General features: G+C 40.8%; 1 protein-coding gene across 2 annotated transcripts in view; it reads right to left on the reverse strand.

Annotated features, from left to right (window-relative positions):
- The window catches only part of LOC137985056 (uncharacterized), a 70,879-nt gene that overhangs the window by 2,256 nt on the left and 46,123 nt on the right, over window positions 1-22,500 (reverse strand). For both annotated transcript variants that reach the window (XM_068832497.1, XM_068832498.1), the window contains 25 exons: window positions 21,856-22,114; window positions 20,262-20,452; window positions 19,832-19,885; window positions 19,217-19,279; window positions 18,935-18,970; window positions 17,879-17,983; window positions 16,486-16,530; window positions 15,759-15,836; window positions 14,784-14,846; window positions 14,006-14,059; window positions 13,464-13,499; window positions 12,827-12,889; window positions 11,864-11,917; window positions 11,550-11,657; window positions 9,684-9,854; window positions 8,690-8,770; window positions 7,315-7,557; window positions 7,164-7,217; window positions 5,461-5,496; window positions 4,751-4,825; window positions 4,500-4,667; window positions 3,644-3,772; window positions 2,777-2,845; window positions 1,877-1,930; window positions 668-862 (listed from right to left, as the gene is read on the reverse strand). In XM_068832497.1, the coding sequence (XP_068688598.1) occupies window positions 668-862; window positions 1,877-1,930; window positions 2,777-2,845; window positions 3,644-3,772; window positions 4,500-4,667; window positions 4,751-4,825; window positions 5,461-5,496; window positions 7,164-7,217; window positions 7,315-7,557; window positions 8,690-8,770; window positions 9,684-9,854; window positions 11,550-11,657; window positions 11,864-11,917; window positions 12,827-12,889; window positions 13,464-13,499; window positions 14,006-14,059; window positions 14,784-14,846; window positions 15,759-15,836; window positions 16,486-16,530; window positions 17,879-17,983; window positions 18,935-18,970; window positions 19,217-19,279; window positions 19,832-19,885; window positions 20,262-20,452; window positions 21,856-22,114 (2,484 nt within the window). The remainder of the gene's footprint in view (window positions 1-667; window positions 863-1,876; window positions 1,931-2,776; window positions 2,846-3,643; window positions 3,773-4,499; window positions 4,668-4,750; window positions 4,826-5,460; window positions 5,497-7,163; window positions 7,218-7,314; window positions 7,558-8,689; window positions 8,771-9,683; window positions 9,855-11,549; window positions 11,658-11,863; window positions 11,918-12,826; window positions 12,890-13,463; window positions 13,500-14,005; window positions 14,060-14,783; window positions 14,847-15,758; window positions 15,837-16,485; window positions 16,531-17,878; window positions 17,984-18,934; window positions 18,971-19,216; window positions 19,280-19,831; window positions 19,886-20,261; window positions 20,453-21,855; window positions 22,115-22,500) is intronic.

The raw sequence follows: 22,500 nt of genomic DNA on the forward strand, positions 1-22,500 counted from the left end.
CTCAGCTCACTTCTTCAATCTACATCTCTCCTTATTTTTCGATTGCATACTTACAATTTTTTAAGTAGTTATCATAAAAAAGGAATTCTACATTAATCTAATGGAATAATTTCAAGAAACCAAGCATACAGAGCAGAGAGTATTCTATTCCATTTCTTATGAAATTTCGTTTCCTTTTAGTAGTAGATAAAATATTAGTGGCAGATCTGTATGGGTGTTTACAATGGTGAGTCGAAGGCGAGCCACTATAAACGCCTATACAAATTGGACTCGAATATTTTCTCTCTCTTGAGAAATAAACAATAAAATGAATACAGTAGAGATCTGTATCAAAAGTCAATGATTACTTATTAGCTGAGCAGGAGTTTGTATTAAAAGTTAATTCTACTGTTTAATATTTCATCAAGGAGTACAAGTGACTCAAATAGTACCTGCTGATTGGTCATAACTTTGATAATTAATTAATAAATTAGTTGCAAAAGTGTGACTTGCAAAATCGCTTAGGTGGGGAAGGGATGCATTGGTCATTCTAAAGGTTTACAGTACCTAAGAGAACCTCCACGACTCTGCCTTCGTCAGTGTAGAAAACCTAGGCGACTTTGAAACAAACCGAGCACAATTATGATATATATCAAAATAGCATGTGCAAATATTCGACGCGTTTCACCTCAAGATTCCCAACAGGCAGATTTCTATCCTGTCTCCGTATTAATGTGTATACATGCTGAAATCGATTTGATATAAACGCTCTGTATTCCCCAGTCAGGTTTACTGCATGAGCCTGGTGCCAACACTTTTCATCAGCGCCATTGGTGCTCATCATTCGACCAGTCTGCGGTACATTAAGGGCGACCATGCGCAACTATTTAAAGAAGCAGAGCAACAACATTGGCTCAGATAAGCGTAATGATCTCCAGACCTGGAGACAATTATAGCCGCTGTCTTAACTGGCAAGTAAATTGTAAGGAATTCATAGAAAAGCCCATTTCCGAGTTGCTGCATGCCTCAGTTTCAAAACGAGTCCCGTTGCACAACCATTCAAATGGAATGAGTTGCTTATTCTTATGCAAATCAAGCTCATGTCTCTTTCGATAGTTGAGCACCAAGACTCACTTCGAAACTGAGACAAACAGCAACTCGGAAATGGCCTAATTTAATGGCCATAGACCGAATCGGGTAACTCAATGTTGTACCCAATTCAAATCTCTCGGGGTTAAGGTTTTTGTGTGCAGCATTTGCATGATAACGCAGCATTCACATTAAAATGATATGGAAATACTTGGAACAAAACGTTTTATTCCCCAAGGATTTAAATTGGGTACAACATTGAGTTAGCCGAATCGGTCTATCTGATATAAGAAACATATCGTAAAATGCAGGCGAAAATAAGACTCTGATGTCTATGGCAAATAAAAAGATCATACTATCAATTTTTAGGGAATAAACTTTGCTCATAGAAATTGCCCAGGATCATAAGTATTTTTTCCATCTATTTGTCTGCTATTTTTTCCAACGATTTTTTCATGAAATTTCACAGCCAAGTATAAAGGAAAAACGGAAGCGCTATTAGGTTATCTCCAGTGAAATTTTAAGACAAAAATGGGGGAATGCGCAAAGATCTTTGATAGCCCGAAAATCTCAGAGAGTTTCAAAACAAAGGCCTTTTAAAGGGACGCGGTTTATCGAAAAGGGTGAAACCGGTGATCTCAACGTCACTTCAACGAGGTTAAACGACGAGATTTCCAGTAAGAACGATGTATTTGAGTGTCCTAGCCTCCAGAGCGAGGGACTTGCCAGTTGTATGAAATCGACCTTTTGAAACCCAGTTATCCATGCACCGAACAATTTGGCGCCGTCTCTTAATTGCGATACTCACAAATGGACCTTGTAACTTGATATTAGCTGGAGGTAGACTTAATTCACCAGGAGCCTGAAAAGATCAGTATAAGCCCCCTTAGAAAACATTAGATCAAAAGGAACTGATAATAAGACACAATTCATTAGTCCCAAATAAACCAAGTTAGTTTAATGTGATTCCCAAAAGAGATCTGGAAAGATTGCATTGCGCAGCCACGCTGCGCATTATTTCCCGCACCATAAGGTTACACAAACGTTTGCGAGATTTTTAGCCAGGAAATGAAATGACATTTTGTGCTTGATGAGGTTGCTGACCTATCCTTTTTCACATTTTATTCTCTTTGACCAGGTCTTGAAGAAAAATACTACTGATTAAAAATATGCCAAAGAAAAACGTTATAATCCAAATGGAAAAGAAGTCGCATCCTTTAATATCATTATAAAGTAGTTTGTGCATCTGGAACGTCTCGAGTATTGCCCAGTAATCAATTTGATATGTCAAAAATTACCTTTAAGGCTGTTCCAGCTTCGTTTTTGTGAAATGAAAGCACATATCATTTACAGTCTCATGGCGGTTTACAATTTAGTAAATTTTTGGGACCACAGTAATTGGTTATGCTGTTGTGGCCTCCCTGCCCCACATTTGTTGTGGCGAAGTCAAATAAAACAAAATAAAATAAAAAATTCTCTGAGAGCTAGACCACCAACACTGCGGGTCTAGGAAAGGAAAGGATGTGAGACGGGGCTTACGGTTTATAGTCTTTATTCGAGAAGACTTGAAAGTCTAACCATTTACAGGTGAAATTATAAAGGCAGAACATTCTGCTCAGTTATTTTTAAGACCGAGTGCTGCTCTAACCCGGGGGTGTGAACCCGCGATCTCCTGCCCGATGCTCAATCAACTGAGCCGGTTCCTTACCTTTGAAGTGCTGGGTGGTTTCGTTACTTTGGGAGGTTGTGTCGAGACTGCAAACACGGTAGGACCAAGCTGTGAACAAAAAAATATTGTTGCGGGAGCCGATGAAAAGAGCGAACAACAAGGAGCATTCATTTTTAGGAAAATTAAACTAGATTTGCAAAAAATATTTGTAGTCTCTTGTAACAGAGATATCTATGAGTGTAAATTTAGGTGCTATCCTTATTCCCATGTAATGCATATGAGTATTAGCCCCACCCAGTACACTCTTTCTTTTATGACAACGTCTAATTTTGGAGCTGAGGTTGAACGGTCTTATTTTTTTTCTTTTTCTTTTGTTTTGCGATTTGACCATGAAAACGTTCTTAACATGCTCTTAAACTTGTGTGGTATACTAAGTTCGACTACAAACTGAGCTTTTTATTCAGTTTATCATGCAATATGAAAACAACGTTATTGATGTTAAAGAACGTCCCTATAAGTATGTGAGTTAATTGTAGCTAGACTGCAGTTTTACATCTCCTTTACCTTTATTTACACTACTCACAAAAACAAAAAAAAAACAGATGAGTAAAATAAAGAAGTTCTCAACTGACTCGCACCCTGGGTATCTCCCTAGTATGTTCTTAAAATTCTGCTTAATGTCAGCCTGAACGTTCTTATAAAAAAGGTTCTTATAAAAAGAAATGCGCCCACACCAGGGCAGGGAAAAACTCTGGGTAGGTTAAACAACCCCTTTCATTATGCCCCAATTTGATTACCACAGAGACAGCAGAGAATGTTGGCGCTTTATATTCGACCCCCCCTCCCCCCGGGATATTCGATCCGTTGTAACAGGGGAACTTATCATAAAAACAAATAACGTCTTACCACTATTGTTCTCCAGCCTTCCGAACTTTTGATATAAAGCAACTGATCTGAAATGACATAGGCCAATGTTCCTATTTTCACTGTCTCCACAGCCTTGAAAAGTAACTCTAGTGAGTCGAACACGACAACCTTGCAAGGAAAGAAACAGGTCTCGATAAAGGCGAAGTACAACTCCCTACATATGCTCTACATTGTCTAGCCTGCGAACACAGACGTATTTCCGGCTTAAGCACGCGCGTTTTAACACAATCAAATTTACATTGCTGAGTATTTTTTCTCCATTACAGATGATTAGTTAAAAAATCTGGGAGACACCACGGTCCTGGCACGCGAAATGTTCTCTTCCGGTTGCCGTCCGCGTCTCAAAAACGCGCGTACTTAAGCTCCCTAGTTACTTCTCACTTGTCAGCGAATCATGTATTTGTTTTTTTTTAATGTTCTGTTAAAACCTTATCGCTGCTGTATTGTTTTTCGGTTAAGACTCGACTAGATACACCACAGTGCTGGATTATTTCATTGCAAAATGTGCAAAACATTTTAGCCAACTGTGCCTTCCAATGTAGCCGATACACTGATCAACAGTGAAGAGCGAAGCAACGCAGTCGAAAAACCCAGTAGTGTAGCAACTGATCCAAAGATTACTCGCCATTGGTTCGCAACCCTTGCAGGAAACAACGATATGTCATTCTTTCTATTGTTTTAGCTATTGTCTGGGGTCAGGGTTGCAAACCAATGGCGACCCTCGAAAAAAGGCCAGACAAGTTGTTCTTGATCAGTGTTACCAAACTGCACGGGGCGGTTGAAGTGCGAGAAAATTTGCATAACCTGGAACCTGATAAAATGTGATAAAACTCACAGCAGGAGAAAGTGGATCCATGTTCGGCTCATCCCTCTGGGAAATAAGACCATTTCCATTTTTTCCCGGGGGACCGGGAGGTCCCGGCGGCCCTGGGGGACCCGGTGCATCACTATCCCGGCCGGGAGATCCCACCAGTCCTGGCTGTCCTGGTGCACCAGATGGTCCCTAATGATAAAATAAAAACAAAATTGTGAATGAAAATAAAACCGAAAGTGTGAAGTTACCAGCGCGATTAGTGAAGGTCTTACCCGAGGTCCGGTATCTCCGGGGGGTCCTGGCTGTCCTTGTGGTCCCATTTGCCCCGTGACTACACCCGGTTCTCCCTGAAGAGAAAACATCATTGAAAAGTGAGATTTTATTGCCGTAGGATTCAATGTTAGTTGGGTGATGCGTGATGGGAAAAATATCATTCCTTAGTTTCTCGTTCATTTATTATATTTTACTTAATTTCTTGAGCACAACTGCAGTTCTTTTCACATGCATTCGGGGAAAAATTTCAGAATGCTGATTGCCTGAGACGGTGTGCACTTTTTTGTTCTTAATCACGTGGGTACTGTTGGTAATCAACAGGGCATGATAACTTGATTCTTCTTGGTGAACCGTTGCTTAACGAGAGCAAGCGAAGTTACTACAAGAGAAACTTCTTCCAGATTCTGACTCTGCTTAGACTGCTTTCTATCTACATGTGAAAGACAGTTTAATTAAATTAATCTCTATTTCTGTTGACAGCATCCATTTATTAAAATTGACTGATTTTAAGAAAAGGAAAGCATGTTACTGTCTGTCGCGGCATTGAGCGGTCTTCCCTCAATAATTTCTCCCTTTATGTGATAACATGTAATCGCATTGTGCCCTCATGCAATTAAGGGTTAATTTCGTAAATTTTGTAAAAACTTTGAAAATACGCGTGAAATTGACCCTTAATTGGCCTCGGGTCCATGCGATTACGTGTACTTACCTTAGGTCCTTGAGGCCCAGTCTCTCCAGGTTCTCCCTAACGAGAAATAATTTAAATTCATATTTTTTTTTAAAGAGAGCAACAGAGTCGAAAGAAAGGAACTATACTGTACTTTACAAAATCAGAGTCAAAGTACCTCATTCATTTAAACATGATTTCTCCTTTTGGCTAACTCCCACAAAGTTCTCCTTTTTTGTCTAATGGTATAGTTATATTCTTAGAACATCATCCAAAATACTGTAGCCAGCGTGGTGAGGGACTTAACTCAGAAAGAACTTTTATAGAGAAGATATCAGGGTCATGCTTTGAAACTACCGAAAACTGTAACGTAAGGATATGACAATTGTTTAAGTGATAATTCACCTTAAGTAGTTATTGTAACAAATGTAGATATTTGAGGCGCGGGCTATAGACGAAAGAGAGAAACGATCCTCGAACTTGCTTTAGGCACTTGAAAAATCGGGTGGCTCCAAAAGGATTTAAACCCAGAAGCCGTGCGATGCCGGTGCAATACTCTACCAAGTGAGCTATAAGGCCACTCAGTTGGGAGCAGGTGAATTAGCTGGGCTCATTTGTTTTCGTGAAGGACTCGATGAATGAAATGAAATGAATGCATATCTGACTCTCCTTACTCTTGGCTGGACACTTTAAGGACGGTGCCTACTATTGTTATTGCGCATACGTTCTGCGCATCTCCAGATATTCGGATTTCCTATCGGTAGTGCTTACTAATGCAGGGATATCTTTGCGCGGTTTCAATTTATGCGGAGAAAAAAGAAAATTGGGGGTAACCATGCATTTTTCAGAGATAATTAAGCTTTAATTTGGAAAGGAACGCCATACATTGCATTGTATTTTAAAGCTTTTTGCTAATATTGTTGATTAATTATCTTTGAAAAATGCGTGGTTACCCCCCATTTTATTTATGGATTTTAATAACACTTGTTGAGATCTGCTTTTCCCGCATATTCAGTAAACTGCGCAAAAATACCTTTGAATTAGTAGGCACCGTCCTTAAGCAATTGTCGCTTTTTATACTGAGACAACTGACAAATTCGGGTGGCTTAAATTAATGGGATTCGAACCCATGAGCTCTGCGAGACCGGTACACTGCGCTACCAAATGAGCTGGAGCGTCATATTGACCTGCTCCCAACTATGTGTCTTCACACTAAAAACTATTTACAACCGTTTCACATAATTGCCATGTGGGAATCCGACATGTCAGGTACCTTCTCGATATTTCGCTTAAATTGTTCAACACAGCCGACATTTTTTAAACCTTGGGGAAAGTTACCCCATAACGTGGTCCCGCTATAAGAAAAGCTTCGTTTAAAGTAATTAGTGCCGGATTTTAGCAAGGCAAGCTTGCCCTAAAATTGTCTCAAGTTGTAATCACAGTAACCCTGAGCGAAAAGACGTTGAAGATATTCCGGGCAATCCATTTATTGTTTTGTGCATTATCAAGGCTTTCTGTTTCCTTCGTCGAAGAGATAGCCTCTCCAAGTTAAGGCTGGACAGGAGTAGACAAGAGGTGGTTTGAGCTCGTATAAAAAGGGGCTGCAAGACCACACCAGGTTTTCAGTCCAGCTATGAGTGTGCTCGTTAACAGGCAACCTGTGTGCCTCAAGTCTATGGCGTACATTTATTTCAACTTTTTCAGTGGATGCCTTAATAACGTTGATCAAAGAATTTAGACGATACCTTCAATCCTGATTGGCCCTTCATTCCAGGAAAACCAATATCTCCGGTTTGACCCTTGAGAGTTCAACAGAAATATAAACATCAAAACTATTTGAAACATTTTATTGCCAAATATCTTACATAAAAGACCAATACTACACTACCAGCCTACCTTACTTCCCCTCATTCCATTTTCTCCAACTTTCCCAGGGGATCCGGGTTCCCCTTGCACTCCCTTCTCCCCCGGATTTCCGGTCTCTCCTTTCTCTCCTTCAGGACCAAACTCCCCGGGGAATCCTGGAGGCCCTGCTAGTCCTTCAGGTCCTCCGGGACCTTGAGGTCCCTCGGGGCCTTGTGCCCCTGGGGAACCAGGTTCTCCTTTGGTGCCTTTTTCCCCATGTTGCCCTTGTTCCCCCTGAAATAAGAATCGAGATTGCTTGTAGTTAAGTTTGGCAAGCAATTCAATATCCAAGAAGTATCCACGGATCCACTTTACGACTGCGTTTGTCCACACTCCAGTTGACAAGAACCTTTGGTGAATTAGACATGTAAATGATTCAGTTGATTATTTATGCTAGGCGCTATGTGAAGGACTGTTCCCGCAAAACCAGACCTTTCCAGCCAATTACTGCTTTTTAGGATTGAGAACGTCTACTAGTGCGATCCGAAAACTTATTTAAGAACTCGTCTAATAAGGCTTTGTTTGTTTGTGAAAATGCTGTGACCTGGACCTGGTGAGGGAAATGTACTCTCCTCGTTATACGCTTTTACTAAGTGAAGGTTTCAAGATCTCCATTGTCACAGGACAATCTTTAACTGCAATAAAGGCCCCGTACACAAGTATCCGGATATTTTTGATTCCGCAACTGTTTCTTGGCGGATTCGCCTTCTATCCACACGTATCCGGTGAATCCGGCATGCGAACTGATGAGGGAGTTTCAGGAAAGACGACGGCTACTGCGACGGCAACGCCACGAGGCAAGAATATTATTGGTTAAAAAAGGAAAAATACTCGCGCTGCACGAGCAACACAAATTTCCGTGCATTTCTCTGCCGCACTCCACAAAACAACACCGTGAAATCACCAAATTTTAAGTTTTGACGACAAAGTGAGCATATAACAATGAAACAGTGATTTTTTGCTTTGACTTTAAAACCGTTCGTACCCATTCAGCTACAGGATAGTTCGCCTGTATTGTACAAGGTGAACACGCTTTGTTTAAACTCCCTATTTTCAAATCCGATAACGTTACAAACTCACATCCAGCCTTTAACACATAAATATTCAACAAGGCCACTGAGCGAAATGCCATCGCTTCCCTTGTCGACAACTCGCACGCCTTATGGTGCATGTTTTGTTGACAATAATCACTGAGGAGTACTGGATACTAGAACGAATCCGGATACGTGTGCACGTCACAAATTTTTAACAGGCAGGAAAAAGTGCGGGTTCAAAAATATCCGGACACGTGTGGATTGGGCCAAAGTCTACAGGTATTTTGCGAACCTTTCTGGATATTCTCCTCAGCTGATAATTTAATGCAAACCTTTTCTCCATTTGCCAGGTGCCCGTTTCCGTTCACTCCTTCAAATGATCCAATGAAAGCTTCTCCCAAACCAGGTTCCCCCTGAAAAAAAAATAGAAATGTTTAAAGTGGCTCCTAACAATTTTATTTACCTATCTTTCATGCGCGATCCACGTGGGAGATAAATTTGAAGAGTTGTTATTTTCACATTAAAACAAGATAGAACTGATTACAAAGTAAATAAAGTAAAGGAACCTGTACGGAAATCAAGCAGCAAATGCTGGTAGAGAAAGCAGAGACTTGTCGGATAGACTCTCATGCTGATTCCACGATTACTGACAAGCCCCAAACGATTAAAGACCCGTTTAACATTGGCGAGAGGGGAGCTAATGCGAGAAAACGGGTAGACTAAGAGTAAGACACAAGTGGAGATATGTACAAAAATTGGATTTATTAAAGGAGTCAATGAAGGAAAAGATCGAAGGGTTGATGTTTAGAGCTTTAGCCCTTCGTTAGAACGAATTAAGGAATTGCGGGTCATTTAATGTTTGTATAGGAAGTAGGAAAGCTATACGATTGGTGGTAACAAAAAAACGAGTACAAGTAAATTAATTGTGATTGTAATTGTAAATTATGTTGTATCTTGAGTTTATTCAACAGACAACATCGATCTGACTCGCTTTGAAGAGGAGACGGATATGAACTCGGAAATGGCCTATTGCGGGTCGTTTAATGTTTGTATAGGAAGTAGGAAAGCTATACGATTGGTGGTAACAAAAAAAGGAGTTCAAGTAAATTAATTGTATGTACTTATGTTGTATCTTGAGTTTATTCAACAGACAACATCCATCTGAAGTTAATCAGTCTATGATAGTTTTGCCGTTGCATATGTCTGTGCTTGGTAGCACTAGGTTTATGTTTCACCATCACTTGAGCCCTTCTGGGACGGAAATTATTCAGTGCATTTCTGAAATTTGATCTTCCAGTTTCAACCCTCGTAATCCTTTTGCCTTACCTTTTCTCCCGGAATACCCGTCGGGCCTGGAGGGCCCGGTGGTCCGGGCGGGCCCGCGATACCTTTCTCTCCAGGAAAGCCAATTGGCCCCTGGGGTCCAATTTCCCCGGAAGACCCCGTTGGTCCTACTGGTCCCGGAAGTCCATCTTTTCCATTTACTCCATCTTCCCCCTAAAAGTTTAAAAATGTTTTTCTCAACTATTTAGCAGAAAAAAAAGAAGAACAAAACAACAACTTCTTTATTACGTTTTTTATTATTTTTTTCATTTCCTCCTTATCTTTATACTTTTATAGAGTAATATAGACAAGACATTTAACAGTTATTGGATGAGGTTGAGCATGTTAGCGATAATTTTCAAGGCCAAAGTTTGTGTTATCTGCCGAAGCCGAAGGCTGAGGCGGATAACACAAACTGAGGCCTTGATAATTATCGCTAACATGCGAAAACCGAATTCAATAATTGTTTTATTATGCATATTCCTGAGCTGAGCTCCGCCATGATAAAACTGATCAAACTGCTGGTTAGTGTTAGGTGACGTCACTTCTGCATGCATAAAACTATTGTCTGTAGGTATGACGTCAATTCTACATGTATAAAATCTATTGTTTGTTGGTATGACGTAAGAGAAACAGAGCAAGCAAGAATTAGCTGCGCGCTTATAGCCAATCAAAATCGAGCTGGTGACACCAATGTATAATAATAAGATATATTCATACCCTGCTTCATAAAAATTTGAGATCTACTAAAGGTTGTTGATTTTATGTTGTTCGTCAATGTTATCAAAATTCTTCTTTCCGCCGAAATCTCCATAATTCCTCGCCACCCGCCATCATTGAATCGAAAATGATGTCCAGTCAAGTGTTGCCCGTTAACATGAAAATTTTGAGACGAGTGAAAACAATATACGATATAATCCCGAATGGGAACTCTGAACCAACGAAGTTGTCATTCACGAAGCCCTCGAACGGGAACTTTCAGCCTACTCAACGCTAAATCTCAACCACCGAAGTTCACCGAAGTGGGTTATTCCCGAGGCTCGCGAATGGGAACTCTTGACTATCAAAATTCGAGGGGCGTTCTGTAAGTTGTAACTTTTTTTGAAGCTCCTTTTATGGCCCGACTGCGAAAAAGTCCAGCTGGAAAATGCAAGCATCCGTAAATTCTAGTAGAGCGCGAGAGATCGAGGTTACTAAGATACTTCGTTTTTGGAATGGCATTCCAAAACGAACATTTTTGTTTATTGTGCCACACTGTAGAAAACGGATCTCAAATTTGCCTATTATATTGCGCGTATTGTCAAAGAGAGAAATATATAAGGGAGTTTAAGAAACGACGACGGCCACAGCAACGACAACGCCAAAAAAGTAGCAATCTTATTGGCTAAAAGAACCAAAATGATCGTGCTGCACGTGCGGCACGCATTTTTGAACAATTCTCTCCCGCACTCGTCAAAACTACAACGCCAAATGACCAAATTTGAGGTTTTGACGACAACGTGGACAAACTACAATGAATCTTTAAGTCCCACTCTTTACTTCAAATCCGTCCGTACCAATCCAGTTTTAGGACACTTCGCACATATTGTATAGTATAAACAAGATGGAATAATCATGAAATACTTAAAATAGCTCAAACTTATATTTTGAAGGGACGTTTTCGTTGCCGTTAAGCGTCATGGTTTCTTAAACTCCCTATTAGCCTGCTTAGCAGGTGTTCGAAGGGGAAGAGAAAAGAAGAACCGGCGAGAGAACGAGGAGAGTGACAAATTCTCGTTCTCCTGCCGGGTTTTCCCTTCCCCTTCGAACGCCTGCCACACAGGCTAAAATACCTAATACTTGGTAAAATTTCAGTGAGTGCTTCATTACCTTAGCTCCCGCAGCTCCCTTCAAACCACGAAACCCTGCCTCTCCTCTTAGTCCTGTGTCTCCCTTTTCTCCTTTTTCGCCTTTGATACCTTTTTCTCCTGCGGTTCCCTGTGAAGCAAACACAAGAAACGGATGGCTCGATGAGCAAAAGGAAATGCAATGCTTAAATGGCCTAGCCCTCAAGTCTCTCAGAGTTCCTTGGTGAAACAATCGAATTAACAACCGGAATACCAAATATTAAATCTTGTAAAGGGGACTTCTTAAGAATAAACATGGGCCACTATCATACAACATAAGTCGCTTCATTTAGTCACCTTGTCTCCTTTCTGTGCGATGATCTGTGCAGATGAAACTCCACCTCCAATTTCCTGGGAAAAACGTAAAAAAAAAAACACTATTGTCCATTTATGGTCTATTTGTCTGGTCCATAAATAGACCTTTTTGCAGATGCGGCGGCCATTTTGATTTCCATTGTTCCGAAAGACATTATGGGATACTCAGGGAGCACTGGGCATCCCGCTGGGCATCCCATAATAGCTATTTGAAACAATAGAAATCAAAATGGCCGCCGTATCTGCAAAAAGGTCTATTGAAGAGAAGCTTTCTGTGACCTAGCTTTCAAACAAGCCTCCATTCTTTTCTTGTGTAAACGAAGGATTATTCAGCATCACAACAACAACCTTTACATGACAAAAGAAGGAAGGTCTCAACCTGAAAGTGAATACCGAAGTTATGGAAACAATTTCAGCAGATGCGAAAAAAGCCTTTGAAAAATGCAGGTTAGAACGGGACTCGAACCCAGGACCCTGCGATTACAGCACTTGCTCTGCCGTGTGAGCTATCAAGCCATCTGGGAACTGGTCACTACAAGGTGGTATTACGATATGATCATTAGAGAACATGCGAAGTTTCATATAAGACGTTCGTATGTTCTCGGAAGAAAGGTCGGAGGCAACATGCACAAGTTCCCGGGCAGGCTTTAAGTCACTTCAAGCCTAGGCCTCTGTAGTATGGGTGCCTGTTAGATAGCACTAGTCACCAGGCTCTAGTCGCTCAAAGGCAGGATAACTTTTTCTGGCAGGTGACTCGACCCTCCAAGGTTTTCCAAGGTTTAGACGGGTTTTGTTGCCGGCTAAAAATCTGCCCACAAAATACAGTTTTCTAGAATGTTTCTGATAAATTTTTTAAACCTTCCTGTGTTTCTGTCATTTGTATCGGGAACATGTCAGAAAAAACAACTAGTATCGTATTGGGATTATTAAAGTTAAGGCACAAACCGTTATTCCGCCTGGAAGACCCGGGAGACCCGGTGGTCCGGCAACACCTTCGCCTGGTTCGCCCTGAAAATAGAAAATTACTTCAGGTCATTTCAGAATGAAGGACAGGAGTAAACGGGAAAAAAAAGCCGAAGTAAAGAAAGGCAAGACAAACAGGGAAAAGGTCCTGTCTTACAGCTGGCATACAGCTCTTAATTTCCAACGTCGTGTTAAAATGAATCGAGTAAGAAACCAGCTAAATTGGTTTTAGACGGGTTTTGTAGGTGTTCTATACATTTTAGGGTTCTGTGGTTTATTTTAGCCAAGCATAGGAGTCGTTGTAGCCCTGAGGGTTGCTGCAGAATACTCTACCATCTTAAACAAATATGTTAGCATCCGTTTATAGCGTTCTTTATGGAAGTAGTCAAAGTACTGAAGATGTATTCTCATTTAACCACATGCTAATAAGTGCAAGGTATTCTACGGTTAAGCTTTGTGTTAACCCAGTTTAACTCTTCATCAACATGTCATTGGTTAAGACTGTTTTTTTTCACCATGTATAACTCCAGGGTATCTATCATCACATCTAAAATCATTACGTTCACGTCTCCACACCTTGCATGCATCAATGACAATATAGGAGAACTGAAAACCCCACCTTTCGTCCGTCCGACCCCTTTTCTCCAAGATTTCCCTGAAAAATCGGAAAAAGAGTATTCATTTCATTACCTGCCAATGGTAACGCAAAAGTGCAAAAAGCTTTTTTAGGGGACTCAGGGGCGGATCTAGGGGGAGGGTGCAGGGGGTGCGTAACATGACCACCGTAAAGAAATTCAAAAGATGGCTAGCGCTAAGCGCTCCTCCCCTCGCGCGCCACTCGCGCTTCGCGCTCGCCTCGTGTTCGCCTCGCTTTCGCCTCTGTTTACGCAAAAAATCACGCCTGTTCTGCAGGCTAAAAGATGGCGTTATGGATCATCATAGGGCTAACGCTCGAAACGTCAGCTTTCAAATTTCGTTACGAAGGGCAATTCACCATATCAACTCAGTCGCTCGACCCATTTCTGCAAACCATACCACGGTTTGTCCGTTTAGACGATTCGCTTGTCTTCTAGTGTGATAACAGCCAATTGAGTAAACCTTAAGGCAGGGTGACTTTGTTACTTTGTCATACTGAAGAAATCAAATGCTCGTGTTCTTTACCTTATCACCTTTTGTTCCTTTCTCACCCGAAAAACCAACGTCACCAGCAACTCCCTTAAAAAGATCATGCACAGGTTGGTAACACTTAGAAATCTTGCAATAAATGACGCGTTCATTCGTGCGCCATTAATTAACTTTAAGTTTGCTCATCCCTGGTCGAAACGCATGGTATTTCGTAATAATCCAAATACAGGAAGTGTAAAAAAAATGGTCCAGATAAAATGCATATAAGATTAGCTAAAATAAATGTCGCTTTCGAAGCAATAAGCCGTTTCCGATATCTCTTTAGCCTTCTTTCATAAAATAGGAAAGGATATTACAGTTTTTTTGACGGCAGAACTGTTATTCTCTCTAATGTAGGAAAAAAGGTTTATTTTGATGCGTTCGCGGGGCACAATTTTTTGCCGTCTTCTGCTGAACGAAACCAGAAAACGGTTGGACTGGGTTTGGGCGCGAAATATCCTTTGAAAAGTAGCTTTTTTACTTCTTTGATGAGGTACAAACACAGTGTTTGCGCTCATGCCAAGTTATGAATTCCTGGTGATAGCAGACAGTTATAATTTTCATAAGAAACACCGCACTTGGAATTGCTTAGATATGAGATATGATTCTAGATAAGAGAAGCAGCTCTACTAAAGGACAGTGTGGCAGGCATGGCTTGCTACACAAACCAAAGACCAAAAAAATTTAGTTAAACTCAAAGGTAATACAAGCTGCAACGATACTAAAGACTCTTTAGTAAGAGGGGTGCTACAATATCCTTCATAATATCTAATACCTTATCCCCTTTGGAACCCGAGTCGCCCTTCTGTCCCGCGGGTCCAACAGGTCCTGCTTCACCCTGTGATAAGAACATCAACTGATAAACACTATACCAGACATATGACAAAAAAAAAAAGTATCAATACAAATGCTTAAAACAAAGTTGCAAATTTAGTTCACGACTTAATCCATAATTCAACTTTCCCTGGTCAAGGTGCATGTAGTGTTCTGTCAAATGCTGCTCCCATATTTTTAAGACCACATGATATAATGGTAATTGAACTGAGTGGAGTGCAATTTCGTCTGAAATCATACGTGTGATTTAAAAGTCGAACGAGCACGCAGCGCGAATTCGATTTGAAATCACAAGTATGATTTCAGACCAAATTATAGATGCACGACACGAGTTCAGTTACCACTTTATTACATCCACTTACTCTGTAGAAATCACACAATAATTATTTAATCACTCAAATACAGGATTTTAGTCAGTAGAAATAATTTATTGATCCAGTTGGGAACAAAAGTTGTAAAATTCGCCACACAATGGCCTTCTCTTTGATTGGTTACCTTAAACAAGCCTTGAAATCTGATTGGTTGTTTCGTGTGTTCTTTTCTCATTGGCTGGGGAAAAGGTGCAATTCGTGAATAAATCGCACTGCTGAGAGCCAATCAGATTGCAAGGAACACCAGTGATTTCTAAATGAATGTAATAAATAAGAAACAAGATCGCTCATTTTCAGTCTCTACCTTTTCCACGTTTTATTCCAGCAATTGGAACTTTGGATACTCGTTCTTTAATTGTAAATTGTAGGATATTGAGTAAATGTAAAGTTTTGACAAAATTTGATACGTTTTTTATAAGATTAATAATAATAATATTATGATTATTATTATTATTATGATGATGATGATGATGATGATGATGATGATTATTATTATTGTTAATGTTGTTGTTGTTGTTGTTTTGTTCAAAAAATCTGTTACTGACCTTGCCAGGGGGACCTTGAGCGCCTTTTTCACCCTTTAAACCTGTAAATCCAGCTTGGCCTTTTTTACCGGGGACACCCTTAAGCAATATGGACAGCACTATTAGTTCATTATTGTGTCTTAGTCCCATTCATACTGACCAACGGTTGGCTTCATATGGATTTCAAAGACAGACTCCACCTCGGAAAGAAGCTCGGTATGAGGCTTCAAAGAATATGTTCGCATAGGCACATGCGAATGATTTGTCAATCAAACGTGGTCGTACACAGAGCTCTGTGATGATACGTCCAATAAAGAAGCCACTAATGGTAATATGCCCATTATGTTATCTGTCGTTCTTCTTTTATAATCCCCGTCGCTTTTTCAAGCGCTGGAAGAAATGTGTTTTAGGGCTTCCGTCTCTTTGTTATTGCTTCTTGATCGCCATCTTGGATAATCAGTCCTACTTGAATGAATTCGAACAAAAACGGAGCCTGGGGGGACCCCTTATTCAGTGCGTCGTCGTGTTTAAGATTACACTCCAATGAGATATCCCTGTCTGACAATTGTAACACGCCTTTGCTTTTAAACCAAAAACTAGTAACGACTTCACATTGTGGGGAAAGAATTGAGTTCAATTTTTTTCTATCCTTTTAGGGCTGCGCGGCCACAACATTTGAGGCTATAGCGTAATTAAGCTGTATTCCGGCGCCAATAACTGCTAGTGGATGTACAAATGCCAAACGTACTTTATGTCCAGGAAAGCCGACGTCTCCTTCGTTTCCTTTTTCTCCCTATAGCAAAAGAACGATTATTAAGTATTAAACACAAGTTGCATATTCAAGGAATGCTTTCCCCAAACACCCTGAGCTAAATGAATTGAAAGGTGAATGAACCGCCAATTACAGATGTAACGAATGACCCACCTCAAAATATTTTTTTTATTTTTATCCTTAAATGCTTTACAAAATCTCGACTTTTTGGATTTTGGACTGAGTTTGCGTGCAAGCAACGTAGGCCTGGCCACTCAGCACCAAAAACTGTGAATTAATTACACGATACAACGTGCGCCCATCGAGATTGTAGATTCGGTATGTCAATTGCGTGTTCTACGAGTTTCGATTTGACTTTCGATATCAGTTGATATGTTTGCGGTACATTGTCACGCTGGACCTGAAGCAATTCGGCCCAGTGGTTAGGGCAGGGCGCTTGCCTTGAGATCCAGAGATTCCGGGATCAAGACCCGTTCCGACCACTCGTTGAATTTGGTCGTGACATAGTATCCTGGTAGTCCATGGTTGAACTTCTCGGTTGAAGTTGTAAATAGCCATCTGGTTTGCCTCCGGGTTCTTAACAGCTGTTCCGTTCTGTCTTTTTATTGATTGTGCTTCAATAGCCCTAAATACCCACCCCCCCCCCCCCCCCCCCCCATGGGGAATGGTCAAAGTATGTGTGAGTGTATGTAGTTTTCCGGGGAAAAGCGGGATAATTTATAGACACCTGTCAAAACAAGGTATCCGCTGACCAGTATCACGTGACTATATCGCGGGTTCAAGTTTAAATCTCATCCAGGTAGATATTGATACTTAATCTCACATGTATAACATTTTTGCCAAGGCAGGGAGAAGACGTTTTATCTGAATGAGCAATCCAGATTGTTTTCTTATGATATCCTCAGCTGCAGCCAACAGAAATACCCTCATTACACTTATCTGGTTTCCACAAATGAAACTTAGCATTATTCACAAGCAGCTAGATACAGAGATCGTATCGACCTGATTAGGTCAATGACAATGACGTACACAGTTCAGGATAGAAGACCTATTTATCGTCGTATACTTACCATATTTAATTTTTTCATTTATTGACGCGCCATTATTGTTTGGTCTTTGGTCTTCATAAATGCAAAGATTTTGTTAGTCTTTAGACCTCTGTCCCACGTCCCAGTACGTCGTCTCTCTCCCACTCAAATAAGGCCAGTGAAAAATAGATGAAACGGTTTATACCAAAATTTCAATTTGGTCAATTTTCAATTTTCAATTTTTCAATTTGGTTTAGAGCTTGCTGTTGAAGATATGATGATTCAAAATCTCCCGCCGTAAAGTTCTGTCACAGGAAGTTTTTAGTAAGAACAAAACTCACCTTCAACGGATCTGACGAGAGTCCACTGGGAGGCCCTGGGGGACCCGGACGGCCTGTTTTCCCAGGTTCACCCGGCTCCCCCTTTATGCCAATACCTTGGTCACCCTGGAAAGGGAAAAAGCTTATATTCAATCTTCAGGGGTGGCCTGCGGAGCTGGCGGAATATCAATTTTACCGGTCTTTAATACAACATACACCCTTACCCCCCCCCCCCCCCCTTTCCCCCAACACACACACACAGCTACACAGGTCAATTCAGGGACCACCTCAATGACAAGTTTTTCATTACTCAGGGTGCATTCTTTAGAGAATGTTCGATACAACTGAATTCTTTGAGGACCTTGTCTTTGGTTCTTGGTCCCTACTAGGAAAGACTCGAAGTGGCTATCACCTCAACAAACCTCTCCATTTTAATCGCTCCAAGTATATTGTGTTGCTTTAGAACCTATTTACTGAAAATTCACTTTTTTAGTCACTTTTGATTGGGTCATAGTTTGATCCGTGACAAAGCTATAAAAGGGGAATGGTTCGATACCGGGTTCATGGCGCAAATTACTTTGCATCGTTGTTTTCAAAGAACTATCACGATGCAAGGCAGTTTGTGACGTCATCCCGGTATTAAACCCGTTTCTCTTTCTTGCGCGGTCATAGATCAAATTACAACCAGGGCCCGGTTGTTCAAAAGCCGATTAACGCTAATTCCAGATTAAAAATTAACCAAGGAGTTTATTTCTCTACTCCCAAATGTTGTTCAACGCTGATATTCGGCAAAACTTTACATCGGAGGAAGTCAATCTTGAAAAACAAAAATGAGCGAAAGAAACTTTCACCAAAAAGTGGAAAACGTGAAACAAAGTTTGCGCTAATCCTGGATTAGGTTTATCGGCTTTCGAACAACCCGGCCCAGTTTTTCAACTTTTCAGGAGCCTTTTATCTTTTTATCTTTGAAGGAGAGAGTATAGCGGAACCACAGATTAGTGTTAAACTGTGTAGAGAATTGCTAAGCGGAAAGGGTCTATTTGAGGTCATAGTTATGCATTACAGAAAGACAAATACCTTTTCTCCTTTTTCGCCGTCATCTCCGTGTAAACCCTATAATAGAGGCAAAGAAAATCAGCGTACAACAACTCATGTATCTAAAGGGAAACTAAAAGAACATATGCGATGCACCTACTCTCGAGACAAGCTTTACCAGGGTTTTTGGTTAGGGACAAAGGGGACTTAATTGAGTAGGGGAATTTCCCCAATTGGATCCAATAATGAATATAACATGATTTAAAACTCAGCACGTCTACTGAAATAAAATTGACAAATCCAATGGGAGGTACTTTGGCTTACCTGCTCTCCTCTCTGGCCTTTTTTACCCTCCCGTCCCTGAAGTCCTTGTGCTCCAGTCTCACCCTGCAGGAATCAAGGAGAACACTTCATATCGCCCAACTGAAAAAGGATTCCTTGTTTAGTAAATTCTCTTACACGTTGTCTCTTTTAACTTGGGGGCGTGCGCACTGGGAAAAGCTACATCTCAGTAATCTAAGGGGAAACAGCTACATTTTCCTGGGATGACTCCATACTGAACCAGCATCGTATGTAATTCACGGAAATAAGTAATACTAAATTTTTTAGTATATGAAATTTCTAGTCCCCGTTTCGTTCTTTCAGAATCTTACTAAGCAAATACTACCTTAAATTCAATGTAATGTAACAAAAAATCAGTCCGTGTGCTTCCAACAGGAGTCCAATCCACTGATGAAATTCCGACAACCAGTTCGCATCCTCTTCCACTCAGAGAACAAGATGCTCATGCGAATTATGCTATGAATCGAACAAGGTTCACCTGAAATCCATCTTCTATATTTTTCTTACTCCTATTACATTAGTCGTTCGTGTACAACAATCTCAATTTGAATTCAGTATGAATATGAACGACAACCTTAGAAATCAAATGGTGCCTACCTTTTGGCCTGGTCTGCCTTTTGGACCAGGCAATGGGACAGACACTGAATCACCCTGGCGGCAGAGAAAACAAAGATTCTCGACTTTAATTCAAAATGTACTAAAGTTTTGTACTTGTCGGTTCTTGTGTGTTTATCTATAACTTTATGTTGTAGCGATCTGTAGCCGACTCCTCGCCTATGTCTCAGACTTACCGCTGACCAAAAATATTCCTTACACGTGCATCCTTCAAATATCAATGACCAAGTTAGCTGTAATCGGTTTTCGCATTTCGTCCAGTTTCCTTCCATCTGGCTTCAAAATGAATAGTTGGTCACTAGTAAAATTATTTAAGTTAGCAAGAATTCGCGTCACAAAGAAAACCGCCCTGACTTTTTTCGTTTTTCAATATCTAGTTTAATGGGTTATCTAATCATTTCCCATCTCTCACCTTTTCTCCCTTAATCCCAGGCGCTCCCTGTTTCCCAGGCTCTCCATCACTTCCTGGCTCTCCCTTAGGCCCTTGCTTGCCCCCAGGGAACCCCGGGGGTCCTTGAGGGCCAGAAGGCCCCCTCGGGCCTACTGGTCCAAAATCTCCCCTGGTTCCATTGAAACCCCTTGCTCCTTTTTCGCCTGTCTGTCCTGTGAATAAAAATCAAAGGAATTTTATTCCTTATCCACTATTACGCCATTTTAACATATTTGGTCAAGAGAACAAGCAAAATATGAGACGTTGGTACCCTACAGTGTCCATGCTTGACCGGTTTAGAACAGAGCAAATACGGACGGGACGGGAGTTCTTCAATAAAAGAAATTGTTTTCGAGACGATGCAACGGCCGAGAATTTAGATTGTCATCGCTTGTCACTCGTCACTGATGATTTTGTTTATCCAGTCCAATAAAGGACATTTGAATGACTTCGCCTGTGTTGTTTTCGTCATTCGTACGATGTAATACGTGCGGACATTTTCGTTGCTCGTATATTTTCAGGGCTCAGAAAAATACTACGCACCTCGCAAAATATCCGCGCGTATTATATGTTAAGCCATTTAATAAGGTTTACTTATTCATCCTCATTATCCATCATTGTTGAGGTACCGTTTGAGCCAAGTGCATGTTCTAAGACCCTGAACAAAGGTAAATTTAACATTGTATAGAAAACTTTTTCACAGACAAGTGGTCTTTAAACTTTTAACTATATTATGGCCCGCCTTGCATCTACATTTCTAGGACACTTTCTATTAAAGGGAAACTCCACTCCGACTAAAGCATAATTTGAAACCGAACAAAATTATGTTTGCAATTAAATTTACTCGACAATTCTAAAATGAATTTTAGAATAACTAATGCTCACTTTCAAATTTCCCGGGCACCGCCATCTTGAATAATTGTGACGTGTTACGGTTTCCATTATTGTTTTCACACAAAGAGCTTTTGTTTTGAAACAATAGGGCAACCGCGAAACGTGACAATTATTTAAGATGGCGGCACTAGGGAAATTTTAAAACCAAAACGAGCGTTTTTGAAACTTCTTTTTTTCAGATACAAACGCTTTCGTTGGAAAATGTTCGAACCATTTTTATTGTAAACATTATGTTCTGTGGTTTTATGTTATTTCCTTGTTTTGATGGAGGTTCCCTTTAAAATTGAGTGTCATCTACTATCTTGTAACTGTAGCTTCCAATATACTTTGTGTAGAATAAAGGCTCGAATCTTTTGACTCACACAAAGCACCATAAACCACAAAAAACGCGCCAATTAATTTGACGGAGTCTATTCGCAGCAAACATTTTTACTTCTATACACTGCTTCCTTTATCTTATCTGAAGACCATGTGGCCTTGACAAAATCATGGCCTCATTAATCTAGCATATAGTGCCTCAAAAGATTACCTCAATTAAATATTGTTTTAGTTTTATAAAGAGAAAGCTCTAGGGGTCGCTCCCTCAGATTGCCATGTTCTCGTAATATTGAATTTTGCCAAAACTACTAGGCGTTTGGCTATTCCAAGATAGCTTCTACATGCGATAAACTGTCCGACTTACCTCTCTGTCCTTTCTGTCCGACATCTCCTTTTTCTCCCTTAAAAGCAAGCTTTCCAAGTTCACCGAATAGTTCCCTCACACTACTGATGTTTCCGGGGATACCTGGGGGACCGGGTGGACCGGGGGCACCAGCGTCACCTTTTATGGGTCCGGATATAACGTCCATCATTGATCCATCGCCTATTAGGCCCGGGGAACCGGGAGGGCCCGGGGGACCGGGAAGACCCGGTGGCCCCATAACGCTGTCACCCTTTGTGCCCTGAAAATCGATACAATTATATCACATGGAGAATATTCAAGTCATGCAAGTGCAGGGAAGTCTCATGTACACATGATTTTAGAATACTGAAAGAGATGCTACAAGTTAACGCCGGTGAATGAACTGAAGAGGTTTACTTTTCGATGTTGAGTGACTCGGGAATACTCGTAAAAAAAACCGAGTGCTCTTTTGCAGTAGTCGAACCTACGACTTTCCGATTACTAGTTCGGATGCTCTGGCACTGAACTCGATAGGAGTTCTGGTGGCCTCGTTTAAAGGTCTTGCTCCCATGAGTCTCCGAAAGCCCAGTGGTAGAGCATCCGAACCAAACTAAGGTCGTAGGTTCCAGCGACTCCTACGAAGGAACATTCGGATTTTTTTCCGAA

Source organism: Montipora foliosa, chromosome 14, assembly GCF_036669935.1.
Source record: "Montipora foliosa isolate CH-2021 chromosome 14, ASM3666993v2, whole genome shotgun sequence".
Taxonomy (NCBI): Eukaryota; Metazoa; Cnidaria; class Anthozoa; order Scleractinia; family Acroporidae; genus Montipora; species Montipora foliosa.